Source organism: Condylostylus longicornis, unplaced genomic scaffold, assembly GCF_029603195.1.
Source record: "Condylostylus longicornis isolate FDR11 unplaced genomic scaffold, ASM2960319v2 ptg000239l, whole genome shotgun sequence".
Lineage (NCBI taxonomy): Eukaryota > Metazoa > Arthropoda > Insecta > Diptera > Dolichopodidae > Condylostylus > Condylostylus longicornis.
In genome coordinates this window covers 68,068-89,915 of record NW_026578206.1, presented here as the reverse complement: position 1 = coordinate 89,915, position 21,848 = coordinate 68,068, and the positions used below count along the sequence as shown (strand labels likewise).

The 21,848-nt window shown below is 28.0% G+C and overlaps 1 protein-coding gene across 1 annotated transcript; it reads right to left on the bottom strand.

Annotated features, from left to right (window-relative positions):
- Positions 1–876: 876 nt before the first annotated feature.
- On the bottom strand, positions 877–21,102 carry LOC129616535 (uncharacterized). The gene is made up of 8 exons (XM_055532191.1): positions 21,084–21,102; positions 16,385–16,555; positions 16,100–16,318; positions 15,903–16,040; positions 14,740–14,942; positions 14,494–14,610; positions 950–3,453; positions 877–896 (listed from the first exon to the last, which is right to left on the bottom strand). Exons 1-7 carry the CDS (start codon positions 21,100–21,102, stop codon positions 2,278–2,280), a joined length of 2,043 nt encoding a protein of 680 aa, XP_055388166.1. The 3' UTR covers positions 877–896; positions 950–2,277.
- Between the last annotated feature and the right edge of the window lie 746 nt (positions 21,103–21,848).

Here is a 21,848-nt window from a genome sequence, read left to right as displayed (position 1 = left end):
TGAGTTCTACATTTTTTGCGAGGGGCGTTTCACTTTGTGGACCACCACTGTGGTTTTTCTTTGCCTCTTATATGAGTTAGAGGGCACAGAAACCTGGAGGCACTATATTTATGACCTCAGTGAGGCGTGTATACCATACTATCGAGGTCCTCAGACCTTCTAGGACGCGAAGGGACCCCGGTCGCCAGAAGTCAGGGTAGCATTTTGCCTATCAATGAATTCAAATTCTATATAGCGACGATCAGAAAAGGAGTGCTCTTGCGATATCTTCCGATTCCTGACCAAACCCGCAATAATTTGCGGGGCAAAGGTTATATCAATAAACTTCTGTCGATTTTTAGTGATAAAAGTGGGTTCTGACCCCGTATTTCGCAGTGAGAAATTAGTACTTAAGATAAACTCAAAAAGTGACTCACCTCTTGCATTGATGTTCGAGCTCACCCAGACCACGTGACGTGCTTCTTGTTGGTGCCAACCGCTGGTTTCTTTTCTGGGATTGGCCCCCTGTCGTTCTCCGGCTTCTGGGTTCCCTGCGTTTTTGTGTCAGTTTTGTATACTTTCAGGATTATGGAGGAGAACCCATAATTTAGAACGAAGTTCTGCAAGCAATTCCTTGTTCAGTATGTTAGGGGCCTGTCGGCTTTTTTCTCTTTTGGCTTGACCACACTCCAGTTGTCCGTGGGTAAGTTGTGGCTGAATCGTTTCTAGGATGGTTTCCAGTTTCAACGGCTCAGGTATGAGCTCGTCTGCTTGGTATATCGTCTTTTGGAACGACCGCGAGCCTCGCGCCTGGCCAAAGCTCCCCTATTCTTGCTATTACGTTCTTATAAAGGTCCATGGATCTATTGTCAGGACATTTCACGAACTTGACGTATCCCTGATGCCGACCGTGATCTCTGCAAGAGGGATATGGACGTGGGTTCTCTTTCGTGATTTGAGGAAAGCTTACCATCAATCGACTCTTCACCTTCCGCCAGTTTTCTCTTGAAATCCCGCCATCATCTTTTGCCTGGTCTACCACTGCAGCAATGAGGTGGTTCTTCAGGATTTCATTATACGGCTTTGCACTTGAGGGTTTGTTCGGCGGCCTTTCCGCTTACGTGTTTGTCCATTATACTCTTTGCCCAGCTGTGTGTGGATCTTTCTTCGTCCAAGCTAACTTATTCAGAAATGCGGCCAATCCTTTCCGGATTCTTGAACGAAGACCACCTTCCCTTGTAAGCCCATTGTGAGGCCGTGATTGACGTGGGCGCTCTTTGTTGGCCCTTAGAAACCTGAGTGATGGCTACCGGTACTAGGTCTGACTGAGTCATAGCTTCGTGCACAGCAGCTTTGTTCTGGTTGGGATTGTTGCTTCACCTTTGGTATAGCGCCAGTGCTTTTTGCATCTCTTCTCGTGCTTAATTCGCCTTCTGCGAATTATCAGCTTTACTGCGTGGAACTCGCTTTGCCAAATTCCTTTCCGACTTTTTATGAGTGACGGACTCGTCGTTGTTTTTATTTTTATACTTCTCCATTCTGTTCCTACGAGTTGAGGAGAAAGGAAGTCCATCTAGGCATAGATTTACTGTACCTAGATAAGGCTAAATGATCGGAGGGCGCCAGGTATTCGGATATTCCGTTCACGATTGGGCTATTTGTCTAGGCCCCCCAGTTAACTTGATTATCGGCATGGGTCGTATGGCACCTTAATTCGGCCCAGCGGAGTTTGGAATGGTAGGATTTGTTAGGAGATTCTTTGACCCTGCTTGGCTTTTACACCGCGGCGAGGTAGATAATCGCGTAGAAGATTATCTGAGTCTGTTTGACATGCATACACTGAAATGTGTTATTCATATATACCGAAAAAAACCGTTCCATTTATAAACCAGTGACCACGTATATATGTATGCTCATGAAAAGTTTGAATTTGAACACGTAAATGGGATGAAAATCAAATTTCATCGACAATAAGGTTGCTGAGTAACAGTTTAAATTTATCTTTCATTGCAATCAAGAAAACATTGTTAATAGGTCCAGGAAATTGAATTAAAAAAGTTATGTATTTTGAATTGATAGTTTTAACTATCTATGGCAAAATGGTTATTATTTTATATTTCTCGTTTTAACATTCTCTTTTACAAACTGACTTATAATTTTTCGATTTCAACTTTTTAGTTGCATTATAACAATGTCTACATTTTATCCTTAACTTCAAAATAAACAAATTTTACTACTTTTTGAAAAATATTACATTGAAATAAGTACTGAATCAATTGAATTACAATGATTTAGTAGCTATGAGCATGCACACTCAATTACTTTCATATCATTCCATCGACTTACTTTTAATTTAGTTGAGTCATTTTCATCAATATGTAAAACTTCTAACTCAACCAATTTTGATGGAGCGCAACATGGTCTAGGTGCTTTGCTTCGATCTTTTTTCCATATCAAGCTTTGTAAAACAGCATGGTGATGTGCTGGATTGTATCTAGGTGGACATCTGCCACGGCAATAGCCAGCATCAAAAATTTTTGGTTGAATTATGAATGAGAAATCTTTGATTTCTTTGAAAACAACCTCCATCGAATGCCTACAGCAACGCGTATTTCCTTCATAGCATTCGGTTTTACGTTTTCTTCTGTCAACATTATTTGGCGTCGATGAAGTTCCTGAGTTGGTGTTATGGTGATATTGATGCGATCTTTTTTCACGTTTGATACCACCAACCTGACCAATTATATTTAGAATTGGGTTAAAATCTGTATCTAATTTCTCACTAAATTTATTTTCTTCGTTTTTATTATTAATCATTGCATAACTATCATCAATTATTTTTGCTCCATATAAATGACATTTATCGCATTGTATTTCTAAACCTAAATTTTCTTGTTCTCCATTAACCCAAGTTTCAACGGCTTTCGTTACATCAAACTCTAGCCAACGCCGTGTTTGCCCCCTAGTGTCAATTTCAATTTTTTTACTATCTAACCAAATTTTTCCATGTGGCTCTATGAGTTGGTAGATTTTTATATTTAATAAATGTTTGGACTGATTATTTGACAATTTATGCTGGTGTTGTGCGTGATGTAACCAACGTAAATGAGAGTTAGCATCATTTTTTAATAACTTCCGAACTGTTACAAATTTTGAATTCGTAATAATCATTAATCTTAAGTTTGCTTCTTCAATATCGTCAGATGACTCATAATCATCATCTTTTATGGAAAACCTAACAAAAACTGTATTTAAATTTAATATTTCAGTATTTAATGATCGTTTTTTTCTGTCAACTTTGCACTTGGTGTTTTGTGTAATGTTACTACGAATACTATGGAATAATTTGGGAAAGCGATACTCTCTTAAGCTTATAAATTCATTATCTTCCAATAATTCCAGTTTTTTTCTCTCGCGTAATTTTGTTAAATATTTGGTGTATTTTGTTTCATATTCCGTCTGACTGATATTTGCCTGAAATTATAAGAAAAAGAAAGTCTCTATAAAATTGAAATTTATAAATACTACTTATGTAAACTAATTTTAACACCAACGTGCACATGTAGCGAAATATGATTAGCCGATTCATTTCGTTGATATCGTAACAAAATGTTCAAAATAAATATCACAGACAAAATTTAATTAATTAAAAGGTACTAAAAATAATTTGAAAGTACATGGATATTAACAATGATACATCCAAATTTTTTTTTAAAATGTAATTTAATAAGTCGAACGCAATGATAAAATTAGAAGAATATCAAGTAGTGGACAAATTTTTAAATTAAAAGAAATATAGCCTTGACGCAGGCACAATACATGATAATTATGTATGTATTCACTTGTATATCTACAAGTTCAAGTTATTTATAAATTAAACTTATGCAACAAGTTAATTACCAGGTGTTTTTATTTCTATTATTTTCCAGCCACATACATATGTATGTATATACGTATAGAAATGTGTTTGTAATTATATAAGTATATATATTTATGTACTCAGGTATATGCAAATATGTAAATATTATATTTTTTTGAAATTTTAAATTTGTTTTCCCCTTAAATAAGAGCTTGCGTCGCTTATCTTTTTTTAGATTATTTCTTCAAAATTTGTTTTAAATTTGCTAAGGTTTATTAGCATTTATACATATGTCAAATTTTTAAATCAGACTCTCTTTTTTTCCGAGAAATTATAAAATAAACGCTTTAAATTTGAACAAGTTATAAACAAAAAAAGCAATCTACGAATGTACATTAAAATTGCATGTATCACCTACATATACTTCCTTGCCCAATAAAAGTTCAGTAGCAAAAAAATTAATTATTTCTAATGTTAACGATCTATTAATGTTGTTAAATTCTAGATATTTTAACAACGAACTATAAATGCTAAATGAAGGAGCATCTTGAAAAAACAATGAGAGAAATTTGTTCTAGTTGTCTTTTTCATTGCTTCGAGAATTTTGAAAATAATAACAGGATCGTATTTATTTTATTTTCTTGTCTAGCCTCTATTATAACATGTGTGTAATTTGTAGGAATAAGTTAAAAATTTTTTTTAAAGTAAAAACTAAAAAATATTTCGAAATATTTTTAAGTTTCGAAATATTAATATTTTAAAAAAAAAAAAACAAATTTAAGCAAAACTCATTATTTTTTTAGCACTTTTCCAAAAAATTTTTGAAAAAAAGTGCTTATTAGTTTCACTCTGTCCGTCCGTATGTCCGTGTACCTGTTTACAAAACTGCTACACCCTTGAAGATAGAAAGCTGAAATTTTGTACGTATATAGATTTTTACTAGAAACTTATTTCCGTAGAACAAAATTTATACCTATATCCCCCCCTCTAGAAGTTATACCAACCCAAAAAAAAGCTTTTGTTAACTATTTATTGCAATGAAACCATAAGCATTTTTGAAATTTTGCAAACGCAGAAAGGCAGCGGCGTGCTTCCCCTAGTGCAGTATACTATAGTTTAACTTTATAAAAACAAAATGACCGTTCAAATTTACCGTTATCTAAAGTCCTTTTTTTCCAAATTTTTGATGTCGTTTTTTGATGCCTGTAGAAGCTTGAAATTTTAGGGGCTTTTAGACATTAACAAATAGTTCATTTCGTTTTTTCCCATCTCCACCCCCTCTCAAGTTATCGCCTCTTGAAATTTGTAAAATTTGAATTTTTGACACCTTATATTTCCGAAACTGCAAGCTTTTTCAAATTTCTATAAACACAGAAAGCTAACGGTAAATTCCATAACATTAAAAAATATAATTATTTTTCTTAACTCATACAATTAATCCTTAAAATCAAGCATTATGTTAACCCCACTTTATATTAATTTTTGCTTTATTTCAAAGACTGCATGTATGCATCATCCTAAATATATGCAATCCTAGAAATAGTTTTGTATATGAATGAAAATAATTTTAATAGTGTGAAAGATACACATAGACTGTATTTAAAAGCAAAATTTTCACTTGTTGAAGGGAAAAGTGCTACAATACAAACCATTGGTTTGACCCAACTTTATTTATAAGTTTATTTTATAAATTGCAAGCATTTATACTTATTTTAATATTACAATATTTTATTGCTTTCGAAAATAAACATATTTTTTTAAAAAATTTCTTATATTATCAGTTTTGTTTGAGAATTTTACTGAACAACTTCAATCAATATTAATTACAATAAATATAAATACATATAAATTTAACAAATTTTAATTAATATGACGGTTATTACTCGCTGAAATAGATGATATGTTGTATTCTTCTTAATTCCTTAATTGAGCTTCACATACTAATTCATTCTTAAACAAAATATTTTAGAATATGAATAATTCACGATAATATTTTATTTTACTTACTGAACTCAACGCCATCGGAACATATCTTCATATATATTTTTGGTGACCAAATCTTCACTTTATAAAGGGAAATTTATATCATTTCATCATTTCATTTCATCATTTCTAGAAAAATTATAATTAAATAACAAAAAAAAAACAATTTAAAATATTTGTTTGTATGTTATATTTTATCAAACACAAACTCACTTTGCTTAAAAAACAAATATTTTCTTTGCAAAATTAAAAAAATTAATGAAATTACAAATTTTAAATTAATCAAAGCACTTTTGAATAAATATTTCTTTAAATTATTGAAATGAATAATATTCACATTCATATGGTGTAAAAAAATTATTTATTTTTGCAAATGAGAATAACAATTTAAAACCTTTTTCTTTTTCAAGAAATTTTTTCTTTTTTTTTTCTTTTTTTATAACAAATTTCTTTTTTTTTTCACTTGTTATAATTGTTTCTTAACTTATTTTTTTTTCCTTCTTCACCCTATGAGGAGCATAGGGGCTAGTGCATGATATCATGCCTTAGTTTCTATAGTCATAAAGAGTTACCTAGGTAGATGACTAGCCTACCGTAGTTTTTTTTATTTATATTAAATATTTATAATATTTGCTGTTTATTTTTCTTAGTCTTTAGTATCGAATATTATGAATATTTGAAAATTACTTGTATAATATTTAATTAGTATTGCGTATTTAATATAATTTTTATATTAAGTTATTAATATAATATTTTTAAGTTATTTAATATAATTTTTATAGAGACCCTTCGGTTAAAGGGCCGGTGCCATAACCACTGCACCAATGGTCAGGTTTTAACTTATTATAAGTTTTTATAATATATGTTAATATTCTTTTTTAAAAACTTATTATTGAATATTTTATGATTTTTTTTATATACAAACTGCACTAATTTTATATATAAAATAACAAAATCTCTGTTTACTTTTTATGGCGGCAAGTAATTTTCACAAAAAAAACAACACTTTTTATTTAATGTTAATTTCACTTTGACAATGCTCGGAGCAAAGAACGAGACTTACCTGAAGATTTTATCTTTACTATGTTTTTTTTCAAGATACGGTTCATTTATAAGTATTTCTATTTTGTGATATTTTCAGCATTACCCCTTATGACCATGTCAAAAACTATAAGGGTTGGGTATTTTTGTTAAAGCAATATGCGACCTCATTTCTTATTCAGAACTTAAATAAGTTAGACAAAAGGAAAACGTAGCTGCATAAACTACAGCTGCTGTGAAAGTTCTAAAATTGTCGTAATATGTTTTTTAGTTTGAAAATTAAATCACAAAATACATATTGTATTCTTTCCAGTTCACTGAAATATACGTTTAAATTTTTTATCATAAAGTAAACCACAAAAACAGTAGCCATTATCAAACATATTTTTTTGACAGAACGTGCAGTTCTTTATTTTAAGTTAGAACTGAATTATCAGAAGTCTCCCTATTAGAAAGTAATAATAACGTAAAAGTGTTTATTTTAAAAACATTTGTTCATTCAGAAATTTTTCCGCTCAGAATTTATAGAAAGAATTTTGAAATTCAAATTGTTGAAAATTGTTATATGTATGTAACTTATTTATACCCAGGTCTATATTTATTTCATGTACATATGTATGTGTACATGAAATAAATATGAATGAATTAAGGGAATAAAAAACATGTAAATTTTAATACAATTAAATTTAGTGTTTCATTTTCTGGACAATTTCAATCTATGAAAACATAGAAAGACACTAAAATAATACCTTTAAGAATAAACTGTTATAACCGGACGGACAAAATGCAGATACATATTATATCAGTATGTTTATTAAAACCTCGAATATATTTTGTTAATTGGCACAGGAAACTTTAAAAAACGGAACAAAATGACAACAACTTGTGGCATCAAGAAAAAAAAAATTAACTGTACAACAATAATTTTGAGTATTTTCTTACTTTGCAGTAGAGCAATGAATAGAGAATTGCTTTTTACGTATGTATATTTAATAAAAATATTAGTATTAAAATATTAGTGTTTTCGAAACTTTATCTAATCTGAGCAAACTGTTAAACACTAATTTGAATAAAGACAATGTTTTGCACATTAGTAATATTTAATTCAGAAATAAAACAAATCGTCGAACAAACTCGGAATTACAATTATGTTGTCATATTAATTTTTAATAGTTTATTTTTAGAACTAAATGTGGAAACATTTATGTAATGAAAACAATTGAGATAATTCTATTGGAATCTTATTATTATTAATATTAATAAATACAATTATATAAACCAGTGCAGCCATTCCATTTAAACTTTCAGAACAGTTTAATATTAGTTTTTAAAATATTTAAGAAAATCTTTTTGAGATTGGTAACATAACATACATATACTGAATCTCTACCGAAGACGACTCTAAAAATTACAAACTTTAAGTTCACGTTCATTTCAAATTATTATTCATTGATTGATTACTGCAGGTATATGGTTTTAATTCTTTAAATTTTGCTAGTCAACGACTTGTTAATTTAATTTCATTTTTATACCCTGCACTTTCGTAATGGTAATCTTTGTATATTAACTTTGCATGCAGTTCACTTGAAGAACTGCATACCAAAGTTTATGAACAAGAATGATGGCGTTCTCATTTTCTTAATGTCTAAGGTTTTTTCAAGTTCTTCAAAAATTTAATGTTTTAGAAACTTTTAAAATCTTACAGCTGTCGAAACATATTTTTTTCTTCCTTATGTCAGAAGGTTTTATTTTTGAAGAAAAATTTTTCATCAACAATAATTTTTTTTCAAAACTTTTCAATTAAAAATAAAATAATACAACCGAAATGGGTTCACAAATGGTTTTTCCTAAGTTTCACACTTTTCTAATCTAAGATCAAAATTTTCGGTTTTTGGTGTAACCAAAAAATATTTGTTTATGTTTGATAAATACTTTGAAATTTGACGTTTATCACTTTATAAAATTATAAAATCAATTTATAAAATTTTAAAAAAATTTTTGTTTGGTTTTTTTTCAGACGAGATTTTTTTTTGCGAGAAATTACGTCATTGTTTTTTTTTTAAGTTTTTCAAGTTTCATCCAGACCTAATATTATGCATGCTTATGAGTTTTGTGAGAAATTCGTTCTTCTATAAGAACATTACCAAGATAGATATAGGTGACGCAAAGATACATAGTTTTGAGTAAAATAGAAAAAAAGCTTTGTGAGTATTTCAATACCCATATTTAAAATTATATTAATTATACTCGTGAAAAAAATAAGATTAAACCTTTGATAAAGAAATATTAAAGATAAATAAGACATTTTTGCAAATGTGGGATTTTGTTGCAACTAAAATTGCAAATAATGGTTTTTGTTGCTATGATATTGATCAGGCACAAAACTAAAAACGTTTTTAACCTCATTTTTATTCAATTTCAGTTAAATTAAACAATAATATAAATTTAGTTGTATAAATTTAATGTAACTATGTATATGAATTTGTGCTTAGCTTGTTTCATAAAATATTTGTTTTATAAAAAATATTGCCGCGGCCGATTTTATATTACTTTATGGTTTCAGGGCAATTTATTCCGCTAAAGTTGCACATAATTGCTAAATTTTTTGGCTACCTACAAATGTTAAATTAATTCAAAACTATAAATAACGTTAACGTTTGAGAAATTATTTATCAGTTATTTTATAGTTTTGCTAAAGCCATAAAATGACTAGTCAATAAATTACGTACTTTCAAAAACTCTAAGTCGAATACGCTTAATATCACGTAGAAGAATGTCCATGAATTTGTGATTTTAAGACAATTTTTAAATTAAGCGATGCTCGAATTGATTCAAATTATGTGAAATTAAACGAATTTATAAATTATTTTTACATACTTATTTTTAAAATAATATTCACTATCAATCAGAATTCTCCATTTTTCTAATTTGTATTTTATTTTTCTAATAAGATTACTAATTTTTTCAATTGGGTTTTTGCTTAAATGGTTGACTGAACGTTACATTATACAAATATATAACAGTTACTCACTTTTCTCTCGGCTGGCAAGAAAAACTAAAAAAATATATTTTACATACGATTTACAATAAATCGTAATTGAGAGCTATTTTAACGGGTACATTACAAAAAAAAAATTAGTTTACATTCAATAGTTTTGTAGAAAACATTGCCAACAGATGTCGTAAACAAAAATTGTAAATCTAAAAAATGAAAGAATTGTATTACTGGGTTTTCCGTATTTTCATCATTCTTATGAATTTTTATAAAGACGTACTCCACAGATAGCTTTTAGAGGTCAAAAACAGAAACTACTGACGACTTAAAAAACAATAGTTACACTTTGACCTACATGTTATTTTCTATACATAGGAATATTTACCTAATATTATTTTTATAAGACATGTTAAACTAGAAAAAAATGAAAGTCAAAAATTTAATAAAGTTGAATTAAAATCATTAATTTGTCAATGGTTTGCAACGTAGCACTATTCCCTTTAACAAGCGAAAAGTGTTTTCAAAAACAGTTTAGCTATAAGGGAGGCTCAGAAGCATAGTGGCACATGCCACACTCACATTATTTTGCAGAAAATACAATTGAAAAAAGCGAAATTTTACAGCTAAAGTATGAAAAAACAGTATTACATTTGTATTGACTTAAAGCAATATGCTGCTATTCTCAGTTTTTTCATACTTTAGGTGAATTATTACTATTTCATTCTAACTTTAAAAAATCAGGTTTTTTTGCGGGTTACGTTGCGTCACTTTAGCATTGCATGAAAATGAAAATGTAATTTGTGGGCTAATCCAAGTGGTTCTTTTATAATGTTATACATATTTCTTATCATTATCACAAAATTAAATGTTATTCTTAAAAATAATAAATTAATATTAAAAATGCATTTAAAAATTATTTCTTTAATCATTTCCTGAATATGGAATATTGAATTTTCAGCTTTCTTGAATTGAATTTTCTTGATATTGAATTTTCATCTTCAAGGGTGTAGAAGTTTTGTAAACAGACACACGGACAAACGGACGTACAGACGCACGGACGTATGGGCGTATACAATGAGACTAATAAGAACTTCTTTTCAAAAGTTTTCTGGAAAACTGTCAAACACAAATCTTAATAAATGCTATATGCATAGCTCTTATTAGAATAGAACAATAATAATTACCTTAACTTAAGGGCCAAACAGGGCTGTAATAAGTTGGATTCCAAAAAATGGTACAGGAAACCTAAAATCATGGTACCATAGACAAAACAATGGCACTTTTTTTTAATTTTGTACAGCAATCCAAAAAATAAATAATTCAAAATTTTAGTTACAAATATATAAATATTTTTGGCAGTTTTCCTCATTGAATCGAAAATACGTAAAAAATATTTTTGAAAATAGATCTTAAAGCTCAATAATTTCTCAGATTCAAAGGTTTTACGAACGATCCACGAAACTTCAAAATAATCTCATTTTAAAAATTTTCAGTTTCAGGTTAAATCAAAGCGTGAAAAACAAAAAGGGATTCGATTAAAAATTTTTTATGTTTGAAAATATTTTTACTGAACTTTAGGAACAAAAAAAATTAAATGTTAAAAAATTAAATCTTTCCAAATTTATAACGTTGACCAATTTGAAAGTGTGTAAGTCATAATCTTTAAAGAATTTTATTTAAAGATGCTACTCTTCTTAAAACAGAAAGTGTCACGTAGTTTTTGCAAAATCTTAGTATTAATTAACTGTACCACCTTCCATTTTGAAAAAAAATTTTTAGCCACTTTTGATTCACAGAGATATTATATTATAAAGATTATTTTTAACTATGTTACTGTATAGATTATTATACTAACTAACTACATTATTTTACATTGTAGTTCGACATCACCCACCTATCTCGATCACTTTTATCGTGTTTATGGTTTTGAATTATTTTTATATGTACATATTTATTCAATTTTTCCTTTATATTATTTCTTTAGAGAAAAACTTTCTTTTGAGAAAAATATCAAAATCTAAAAATTTACAATCTCAATAAAAAACGAGAAAAAAAGTAGAGTTGACCTTGTCAACTCTGTGATACCCGTACGAATTTGTTATCCTATGTGCGAATAACTAATGTGCCATAACTAACTATGGGACAGACTATGACTTTAAGTTGCCGTATTACCATATTAATTTATGCAAAATTTCAGTACTATGTGTTTTTCAAAATACTGGTCGTGCCAAACTACTATTGAAGTTGTATGGCAGCTACCAGAAAGAGACAAGAAATTTTAGCGAATTTTATGAAGCACATCGGCCCTACTAATATATTCACTTGTGTGAAATCTCAATATCACAGCTTTTATAGTTTCTGAGATATAGCCAAATAACTTTTGGAGTTGTATGGCAGGTACCAGAAGAAGCCAAGTAATTTCAACGACTTTTATGAGACACATTGGCCCTATTAAAATATTCGTTTGTGTGAAATTTCAATACCATAGCTTTTATAGTTTCTGAGATATATTCAAATAACTTTTGAAGTTGTATGGCAGGTACCAGAAGGAGCCAAGTAATTTCAACGACTTTTATCAGACATATTGATTCTGTCCGTCAGATTTATCAGACGGACAGACAAAACTAAATGAACTCAGAATTTGACGCTGATCAAAAACATACACTTGAGTCTATATCTAAGACCGTTATTTCTTAGCGTTACAAACGGTAAGGCAAATTTTTATAGTTTTATTAAAACTTTTTATTATGTGGTAAATTCTAATTCTAATATACAGTTTAATGAAATATGTTTTGTTGGACTTCTCACAACGTTCATAATTGAAATTATTTTTTAAGTGTTCATATATTTTACATTCTAAATTTTTTTCTGTACAAATATCATTAACAAGTTTAATAAAAAACTGTAAAATATTGTTTTTCACAACTATTTAAATTTTTTTTTAATATTATACGTCTTTTTAGCACTTGTCCAAAAAAATTTTGAAAAAAAGTCCTTATTAGTTCCATTCTGTCCGTTCGTCCGTCCGTCCGCCTGTCCGTGTGTCTGTTTACAAAACTTCTAGACCTTTGAAGATAGAAAGCTGAAATTTTGTACGTACATAGATCTTTACTAGAAACTTATTTTCGTTGAACAAAATTTTTACCTATCTCCCCCCCTCTAGAAGTTGTACCCTCCTCTAGAAGTTATACGAACCCTAAAAATAGCCTTTTTTAACTATTTGTTGCAATGAAACCATTAGCATTTTTGAAATTTTGCAAACGCATAAAGGCAGCGACTTGCTTCCCCTAGCGCGGTATACTATAGTTTAGAAAAACAAAATGGCCGTTCAAATTTACCGTTATCTTAAGTCTTTTTTTTCAATATTTTGATGTCGTTTTTCTTCTAGACCCCGGCTTGTAGAAGTTTGAAATTTTAGCGGCTTTTAGACATTAACAAATAGTTTATTTCGTCAGAAAATTTTTTTCCATCTCCACCCCCTCTCAAGTTATCGCCTCTTGAAATTTGTAAAATTTGAATTTTTGACACCTTATATTTCCGAAACTGCAAGCTTTTTCAAATTTCTATAAACACAAAAAGCTAACGGTAAATTTCATGACATTAAAAAATATAATTATTTTTTTTAACTCACACAATTAACCCTTAAAATCGAGCATTATGTTAACCCCACCTTATATTAATTTTTGCTTTATTTTAAAGACTGCATGTATTCATCATTCTAAACATATGCAATCCTAGAAATAGTTTTTTTTTTTTTATTTTTTCACTTTATTTTATTACTTCAATCCATATTCTGTGTTTTACATGTATTTTACAAAAATAAAATTAAAAAAAATGTAATTATATTTCAATTAATTTTACCATAATGACGCACTTTGGCGTACTCTAAGGCACAAAGTTAAATACTTATATAATTATTTTTATTAGTTTTTAATTTATAAGTTTATAATTTTTTAATAACATTTTGTTTTTCTTTTTTTTTTAATTTACATTACTTTTTTAATTGGGAAATTTTTTTTAAAAAACCAATTCAAATTTCTTAAATTTTAATTTATAATGAAACTTACTTCTACCTATTCTAATCTTACTAACCTACTCTTAAAACCTAATCGGTTACTAACCACCAACACATATTTAGATTTCTTGAATCTCTTCTAGTCAGATAGAAATCATATCTAAATTCTTCTGTATTCTCTACATATTTTAAGTTTGGAGCGTATTCAATTTTTTTTTTTGTGGACCTTCTGATTATGTGATAAATTATTCGGATTTTTTCATCATTTCCAATATATTTACGTTTATCCTGTACAATATCTTAAGCATTTTCTCTCAAATTTTCTTACCATTTCCATACACGATGGGCTTACGTTGTACCAATTCGTACTAGCGTATGTGATTATAGGTCTTATCAGTGCCTGATAACATTTTACTTTTACTCTCGTGGTAATATCTTTTGAATAAAAGAGTTTTTTGATGCCATGAATGCTTTTCGTGCCTTGTCTATTTGTGTCTCTATATGTAATTTGCAATTCAAATTATGCGTAAGATTTACTCCTAAGTATCTTACTGATTTTTGGTTTTTGATTTCAATGTTGTTTCTTGTTTTAATGTGAAATTTTCTCCAATTTTTTCTTACATCTCTATTACATTTATCTAGGCTATTTCTAAATAGTATAACTTCATATTTACTATAATTGATTCTTAGTTTCCAAGAGCCAACATAGTCCTGTACTTCGTTAAAATCCTCTTGTAACTTGCATTCAATTCTTGATGCATTTATATTACTATTATAAATGATCAAACTTTGCATATTAATATTTCTTTGGTTAAATCCTTCGAGTAGACCGCTAATATATATGTTAAATAAAATTGGAGCACAAACAGTATCCTGTTGTAATCCATTCTTATTTTTAATTATTTTATTAGTACAATTTTTGCCATTTCGCACAACAAATTTTCTTTCTTCAATCATATCTTTAATCATTTTGATCATATTATTTGGAATATTATATTCAATCAATTTATATATTAAACCATCATTCCATACTGTGTTAAACGCTTCTTTTAAATCAATCAAACATGCACCTACACATTGTTTGTTGTTTATGGCCTAGCAAATATCTGACGTTAACTTGTTTACTGCGTGTACTGCAGAAAGTTTTTTCCTGAAACCGAATTGATTTCCTGGTAAAATATTTTTTGTGTTTATGGTTTTTAAAAGTTTTTCATTAATTATTGTTTCAAACACTTTGCTGATGTTCGGCAATAGGTTGATTGGTCTAAAGTTTTTTGGGTCAAATTTTTCTTTTCGTGATTTGATTATTGGAATAACTTTAGATATTTTCCATATTTTTGGAAAATAAAAATTATTTAAAATATTATTAAAAATTGTACAGTAACAGGCAATTATGTTAGTTGGTAAGTTCTTTAGAATTGTGTTGGGTATACCATAATTTCCAGCTGCCACTTTGTTTTTTATATTTTTGATAGATATTTCTATTTCTTTAATAGTTGTAAAATAATTATTTTGCCTTTGACTTTTACTTAATTTATTTGCTTTGAATTCTTCGCTAAAATTAATTACGTTAATCATATTATAGTATTTTCCCATTTCTTATTTTTTTCTATATTTATATTTTGACTTATGAAAGTGTTAATATTTTTTAGTATAGATTTTAATCTACTAATTTCATTAAGGTGATTGTTTCTATAACATTTTTTTAATTTTGTTAGTATTGTACTTTTATATTTTTGAAGTTTTTGGATTTTATAATTCATATATTTTGAAATGGTATCGTGCTCCTACATTGGTTTCTATTGTGTCCTTTATTTTATTTTCTAAATACTGTAAACCATTATCTATCTCTGTATTATATAAGTTTCTATTATTAGGTATTATATGGTTGATATCTATCGTATTGTTATGCAAAACGTTTTTAAACTTTTTCCAATTTGTCGCTTTATAGTTATATTTATAAGCATTTTTATTTATTTCCGATATTAATAGGTTATTGTTTTCCAAGTTTAAAATAATTTCTATCGCACTATGATCACTGCCATAAGGAAGTGTTTTTAATTTATTGTTATAATTTGTTTCAAGTTTTAGTCTTGTATCGATAATACCAATATCTAAAAAGGAATTGGTTCTTGGATATGTTGGCTCTTGCGTTCCATACAGTTTTGCTTTAAAAATATATAATTATTATTTAACCACCTTTTTAGTATGTTCCCCCTTGTATTGCTTATTCCATTTGACCAATCCCTGTGTTTCGCATTGTAATCCCCTGCGATTATAAAATAATTTTCAATTTTATCCATTTCTAATAATTCAAAAGTCTTATTCAATTCATCTTCAAATTGATCAGCATGTTTATGATCTGCATAAACTGAAGCAATTCTTAACTTTTGGCCCTGTCTTAACTTAAATTCAATTATACTCATTTCCAAACATTTAAAGCGGTCTATTTCATATTTATTAATTTGTAAATACTGAATATCTTTTTTTATTAATATAGCGGTTCCCCCACCCTTTTCTGTTTGTCTATCATTTCTTATCATGTTGTAATCTTTAAAACCTAATTTATGTATAGTGTTTAATTTAGTTTCTGTTACTAGTAAAATATCTGGTCTGAAATTTTCAAGAAAATGCGAAAGATACGCTCTTTTATTATTGGATATTATCGAATTAACATTAATAGCTATAATTTTTAATTTTTTAATTGTATTTGAACTAGTCATTATAATTATTAAAGTTTTCTAATAAAAAATCTATTTTTTTTTTCATGGTTGTTTATTTTATGTTCTATACTTTTTACTTGATTACTTATTAGCTCTAATGTTTTTCTTAATTCTAGTAATATGTTAGTATTTTCATTATTTCGAATTATTTTAGTAATATTATTTTCAGTTTTTTTATTGCTGATATTATTATTCATAGGTTTTTCATTATACTTATTACTTAATGTCCTAGCATATGTTAATTGAAGTTGTACATAATTATTAATTATTACAGATTTTTCTTTATATAAATTATTACTTAACCTTTTTTTTCTGCTTTCGTTTTCAAAAATTTCTTGTATTTTGGACATCCTCGGTATGTAGCTGGGTGACCACTACTATTGCATACCGCACAGGACAATTTTTCTTTCCTTTACTATTACTTACAATTTTTTTTCTTTCTTAATTTTCGTATTTTAAATACTAATGACATATCAGTTTCTGGTGAAAACTGAACTATAAATATTGGTAAAGTGTTATTATCACGAATTGATTTTTTTGTTGCTAGCCTAATTACTTTTTTAACTATTTTATCTTTAATATTTAGAGATATCAATTCACTTTTTATTTCTCCTGCCACATCATTGACATTTAAGCCTTTCAATATGAGTGTTTTATTTTTTGCTCTTTGGTATATTTTGCAAAATATCTTTAATATTAGTATAATCATTATTATTATTTAGCCGTATTAAATAATTTTTATTATTTATTTTTTTAAATGAAAATTCTTTTAATTTTAGTTTTTCCTTAAAGATTTTTTTAGGCCTTGGATATCTTGGTCATATATTATAATTGGGGGAGTTTTATTTATTTTGTTATTTTTATTATTTATTACATTTCTGTCAATGTTATGTGGTTTATAGGGATTAGAATTTTTATTGTTATTTATTATATTTTGTTGTGTATCAGTTGTTTTTTCAACATTAGAATTTTTATTTGTATTTTTATTATTATTATTATTATTATTTGGTTGTTGTCTAAGCTTATTTTTCGTCAATTTTTTTGTTGTGCTTTATTGATTACACTATCTATTTCACTTTGATTTTCTATTTCGCTTTCTTCCATATACTCGGTCTCATTCGCCTCGGAAAGTACTTCGTATATATTTTGCATATCATGATCATTTCTTTTATTAGCTTGTGCATTTATATCATTTTTATTTCGAGATTTTGCCAAATTTTTTATAATTTTTTTTAATTGTGTTACTTCTTTTTTTAAATCTTCATTAATTGCATTTAAATATTTATTTTTCAATTTTTTACTTTTATTAGCTTTCATGATTTTAGATTTTTTAGTCTCGATTGGTTGATTAATAAAACCAGCCAGATCATTTTCTGAATTATTTCACTATCCAAATTTTTGTTTATATTAATTTCACTCATGTTTATTTCTTATTTTAATAGATTTTTTTAATTTTTAATCTTCAACTATTATTTTTTGTTTAAATTTAAACTATTTTTGTCACTATTTTAAATCAAAACTTTTATTAATTTGTTATAAACAAAAGAGATTCGCTTTAATCGACTACACAGTTGTGATGTCAGACCAAAGCTGAATTTACACGTATTCTTATGGGATCAATAGAGCGCCCTTTTTAACATCATAAATCACCCACAAAATTAACTCTTTTCAAATTTTTAATTAAAAAAAAATAAAATTCAATCTTTTCAGCACTTTTCCAAAAAAAATTTTGAAAAAAAAGTGCTTATTAGTTTCACTCTGTCCGTCCGTTCGTCTGTCCGTGTGCCTGTTTACAAAACCCCCACACCCTTGAAGATAGAAAGCTGAAATTTTGTACGTAAATATATTGGCCGGCTTCCTCTATCCCGCCATACTATAATTGCCGTTTACTATAAATTTACCGTTATCTGAAGTCAGTTTTTTTCAAGATTTTGATACGGTTTTTCTTCTACACCGTACATTGTAGGAGTTTAAAATTTTCACATCTGTTAGACACTAAAAATAGTTCATTTCGTTAGAAGAAAATGTTTTTTCACCTCCCTCCCATTCAAATTATCCAAGATTAGTTTATAGAAATTTAAAACCACAAGCTTTTTTAAATATCTATAAACGCAGAAAGCTGACGATAAATTCAATGCCATTAAAAAGTATAATTATTTTTCTTAACTCACACAATTAACCCTTAAAATCGAGCATTATATTAACTCCTCTTAAAATTAATTTTTGCTTTATTTCAAAGGCTGCACAAATCGTTCATCCTAAATTTATGCAATCCTAGAAATAGTTTTGTATATGAATGAAAATAATTTTAATAGTGTGATAGGTATACATAGACTGTATTTAAAAGCAGAATTTTCACTTGTTGAAGGGACTAGTGCTATAATACAAGCCATTGGTTTGACCCAACTTTATTAAAATTTATTTTTATTATTTTTCATATAAATTATAATAATTTTTTTTTAACACTTTTTTTCCGCCTCGCTTTTATAATGTGAATACATCTTTTTTGCCACCTTGTACTGGAATGAATTACAGAAATTATTGTGTCGCTTTTAAAATTCTTAATATTTTTCCCTATACTTTATATACGAGCAAATAATAAAGTGTCGCCTTTCAAAATACATTATAAAAAACAGGTTGACATCTATTGCGTACTCTTTCCTGCTAAGTTAAGCAGGAAAGAGTACGCAATAGATCTTAATGCTTAACTCTTTTAACTAAGGGAATTTTTTGTGATGTAAACGGAGAGTCGAACTACTTATTAGTAGATATACTTTGCTATAAAATAATTGGTTTTTCAGTGTAAAATGAACTAAATACAATAACAAAATAAATTACTCTTACTGGCTGATACCAGACGATTTATCTTTTTTCAACAAAATGTTTATTTTTGAATCCGCTTTAGTTTCACACTGTTAATCAAAAATTGGATTCTTTTTTGTATGCATGTCTGTCTGAAATAAAATTCTAAAGAAAGAAATGCTTATATGAAATAAAAGCGAATAATTTAAAAGTAGGCGATTTTTTAAAATGAAAAAAAAAGCAATACATACTTCTTCCATTATTGAAATGCGCAAATATATTTTTTTCTTTTTCGCTAATAATTAGTATCAGCGATGGAACGCTGATTTTTTCCAACTGTCCATTTTTGGATTTTCATCTAAAATAGTTTACATAGGTAAAGAATTTAATTTGCGTAATGTACATGTATTATGAATGGCACATTACTAATCAAATATTGTATTCTAAAAACACAATTTCTATGTTATATTATTCTTTGTATTGTCACAAAAAAAAAATCTGATGTGGTCAGAACATAAGCGACCACAATGTGTCTTGTCTAGATTAATAAAAGTATTCCAGGAAGATTATGAAAATGCGTTTTAAACACTTTTTTACAATTTTAAGGACACTAATAAGCTCTTATTTAACATACCCAGAAAAATGTGAATTTAGCTCTTAAGAGAGTTTCATTTTTTGCCGTCCGAGTTATACGAAAAGTTCGCCAGTAACTTCTGGTTACATCCAGAGCCAAAATATTACATTTAAAGAAATTCTATCAATTCGTTCCGTATATATGGTAAAATATGCAAAATCAGACCCCACATCACTTTCCGAGCCCTGATCTTTCCAAAAAATTGATAAATTCATTGTTTTAATACCTCAAATTTAAATATTAAATTTGAATGAAATCGGCTAATTATTGTTCTTTATATACACAAAATATACAAAAATGTACAATTTATATACAATATATATTATATATTATTTATATATTATAAATTTAATATATAGGTATACAAAAAAGTATATTTGGCCTGTAGTAAACATCCAGTAACTGACACCTGATTTCTTCCAAAAGTTTCGACGTTCCGCGCACGCTCGAATGAAATTTCAAGTAAATCTGTTGAATAGTTTCTTCAAAATGATCAAAAATGTAAAACAGGCCCCAAAAGTTGATCAATCTGTGCCATTGTCAAAGTGTGTGCTGACCACATCAGATTGCCATTGTCAAAGTAAAATTACATATTATTTCATCAAACAAAAAAAGGAAAATTACAAAATTTCATTAAAATCGATTAAGCCAAATTTGAGATACACGCGTACACACACAGACGGACAGGTTGCTAAAAATAATTTATTTACACTTCCCCACCATGAAGAAGTGCAATCCCACCAAAAATTCGATAGCCCTGTTATCAAAAATTACTTACAAATTATTCTAAACAATATTTTTGTACTGTTTTTGTGTTGTACTCTGGTTAGATATGCATCGTTCAAAATCCGATGAATAAATGACAAAAAAAAGACAGCAAAATTTTTCTTTGTTAGTGGATTCAAGCGTTCACCTCAAAAAACTATGAATTGAAAAAAGAAGGCAGAAATTTCATAACTACAAAATTGAAAATGCAATATATAGGAAAGAAGGATAAAACGTAGTATGAAAATTCAAATAATGAAAGAAGATGAAGACTCGTGTGTACATACGGATTGGAATTTTAGCCATTACAAATGTCAAAATTGTAAAATAAAAATCACAAAACAATAATATACTTTTCTTTTAATTCCATAAATTTGAAACGTGAAATTGTAAAATAAATAATAAAATAACGTGAACCACATACTTCATTTTTTCGGCCATTAATATTCATCGGTCCTCCGATGACCACGGCTTCATCCTAAGTAACAATTTCCTAGAGTAACACTATAAAAGAATTAACCAAAAATCAAATAAAACTCTCATACCACACTCGAGTACTCTCCAGTTTTGTTAATTTTACTACAATTGTAGTATTTTACTACATTTTGGTATTCCATACTACTATACTACTGCAAAGCTATTTTTGCTACTTTTTTACCTTTATACTAAAATTTCATTATTTGAATTAGTTTATGAATATACCATTATTATATTGCTAAAAAACTACTTGCACAAAAATAAAGAGATCTAAAAATATAAAAATATTTTCTTTCTAAAATTAAAAATTATTTTCCAAAAAAATTTATATTGTTAATGTTTAAGTTCGCGCTTTACGTAATATGTGAATTGACAGTAACCAGATCAGTTTGACAAAAAAAGACAATCAAAAACAGAAAAAAAATGTACCTAACGGAAATATCAATACAGTTGCCAAAGTCGAAAATATCAATACGTTGCGCAGGCGCGTAGCTCATTTGGGTGACTTGATTTTACATGTACGAATAGACAAAACATTTTTACGCAAGCACTTCCTGCTACGCATCTATTTAGCC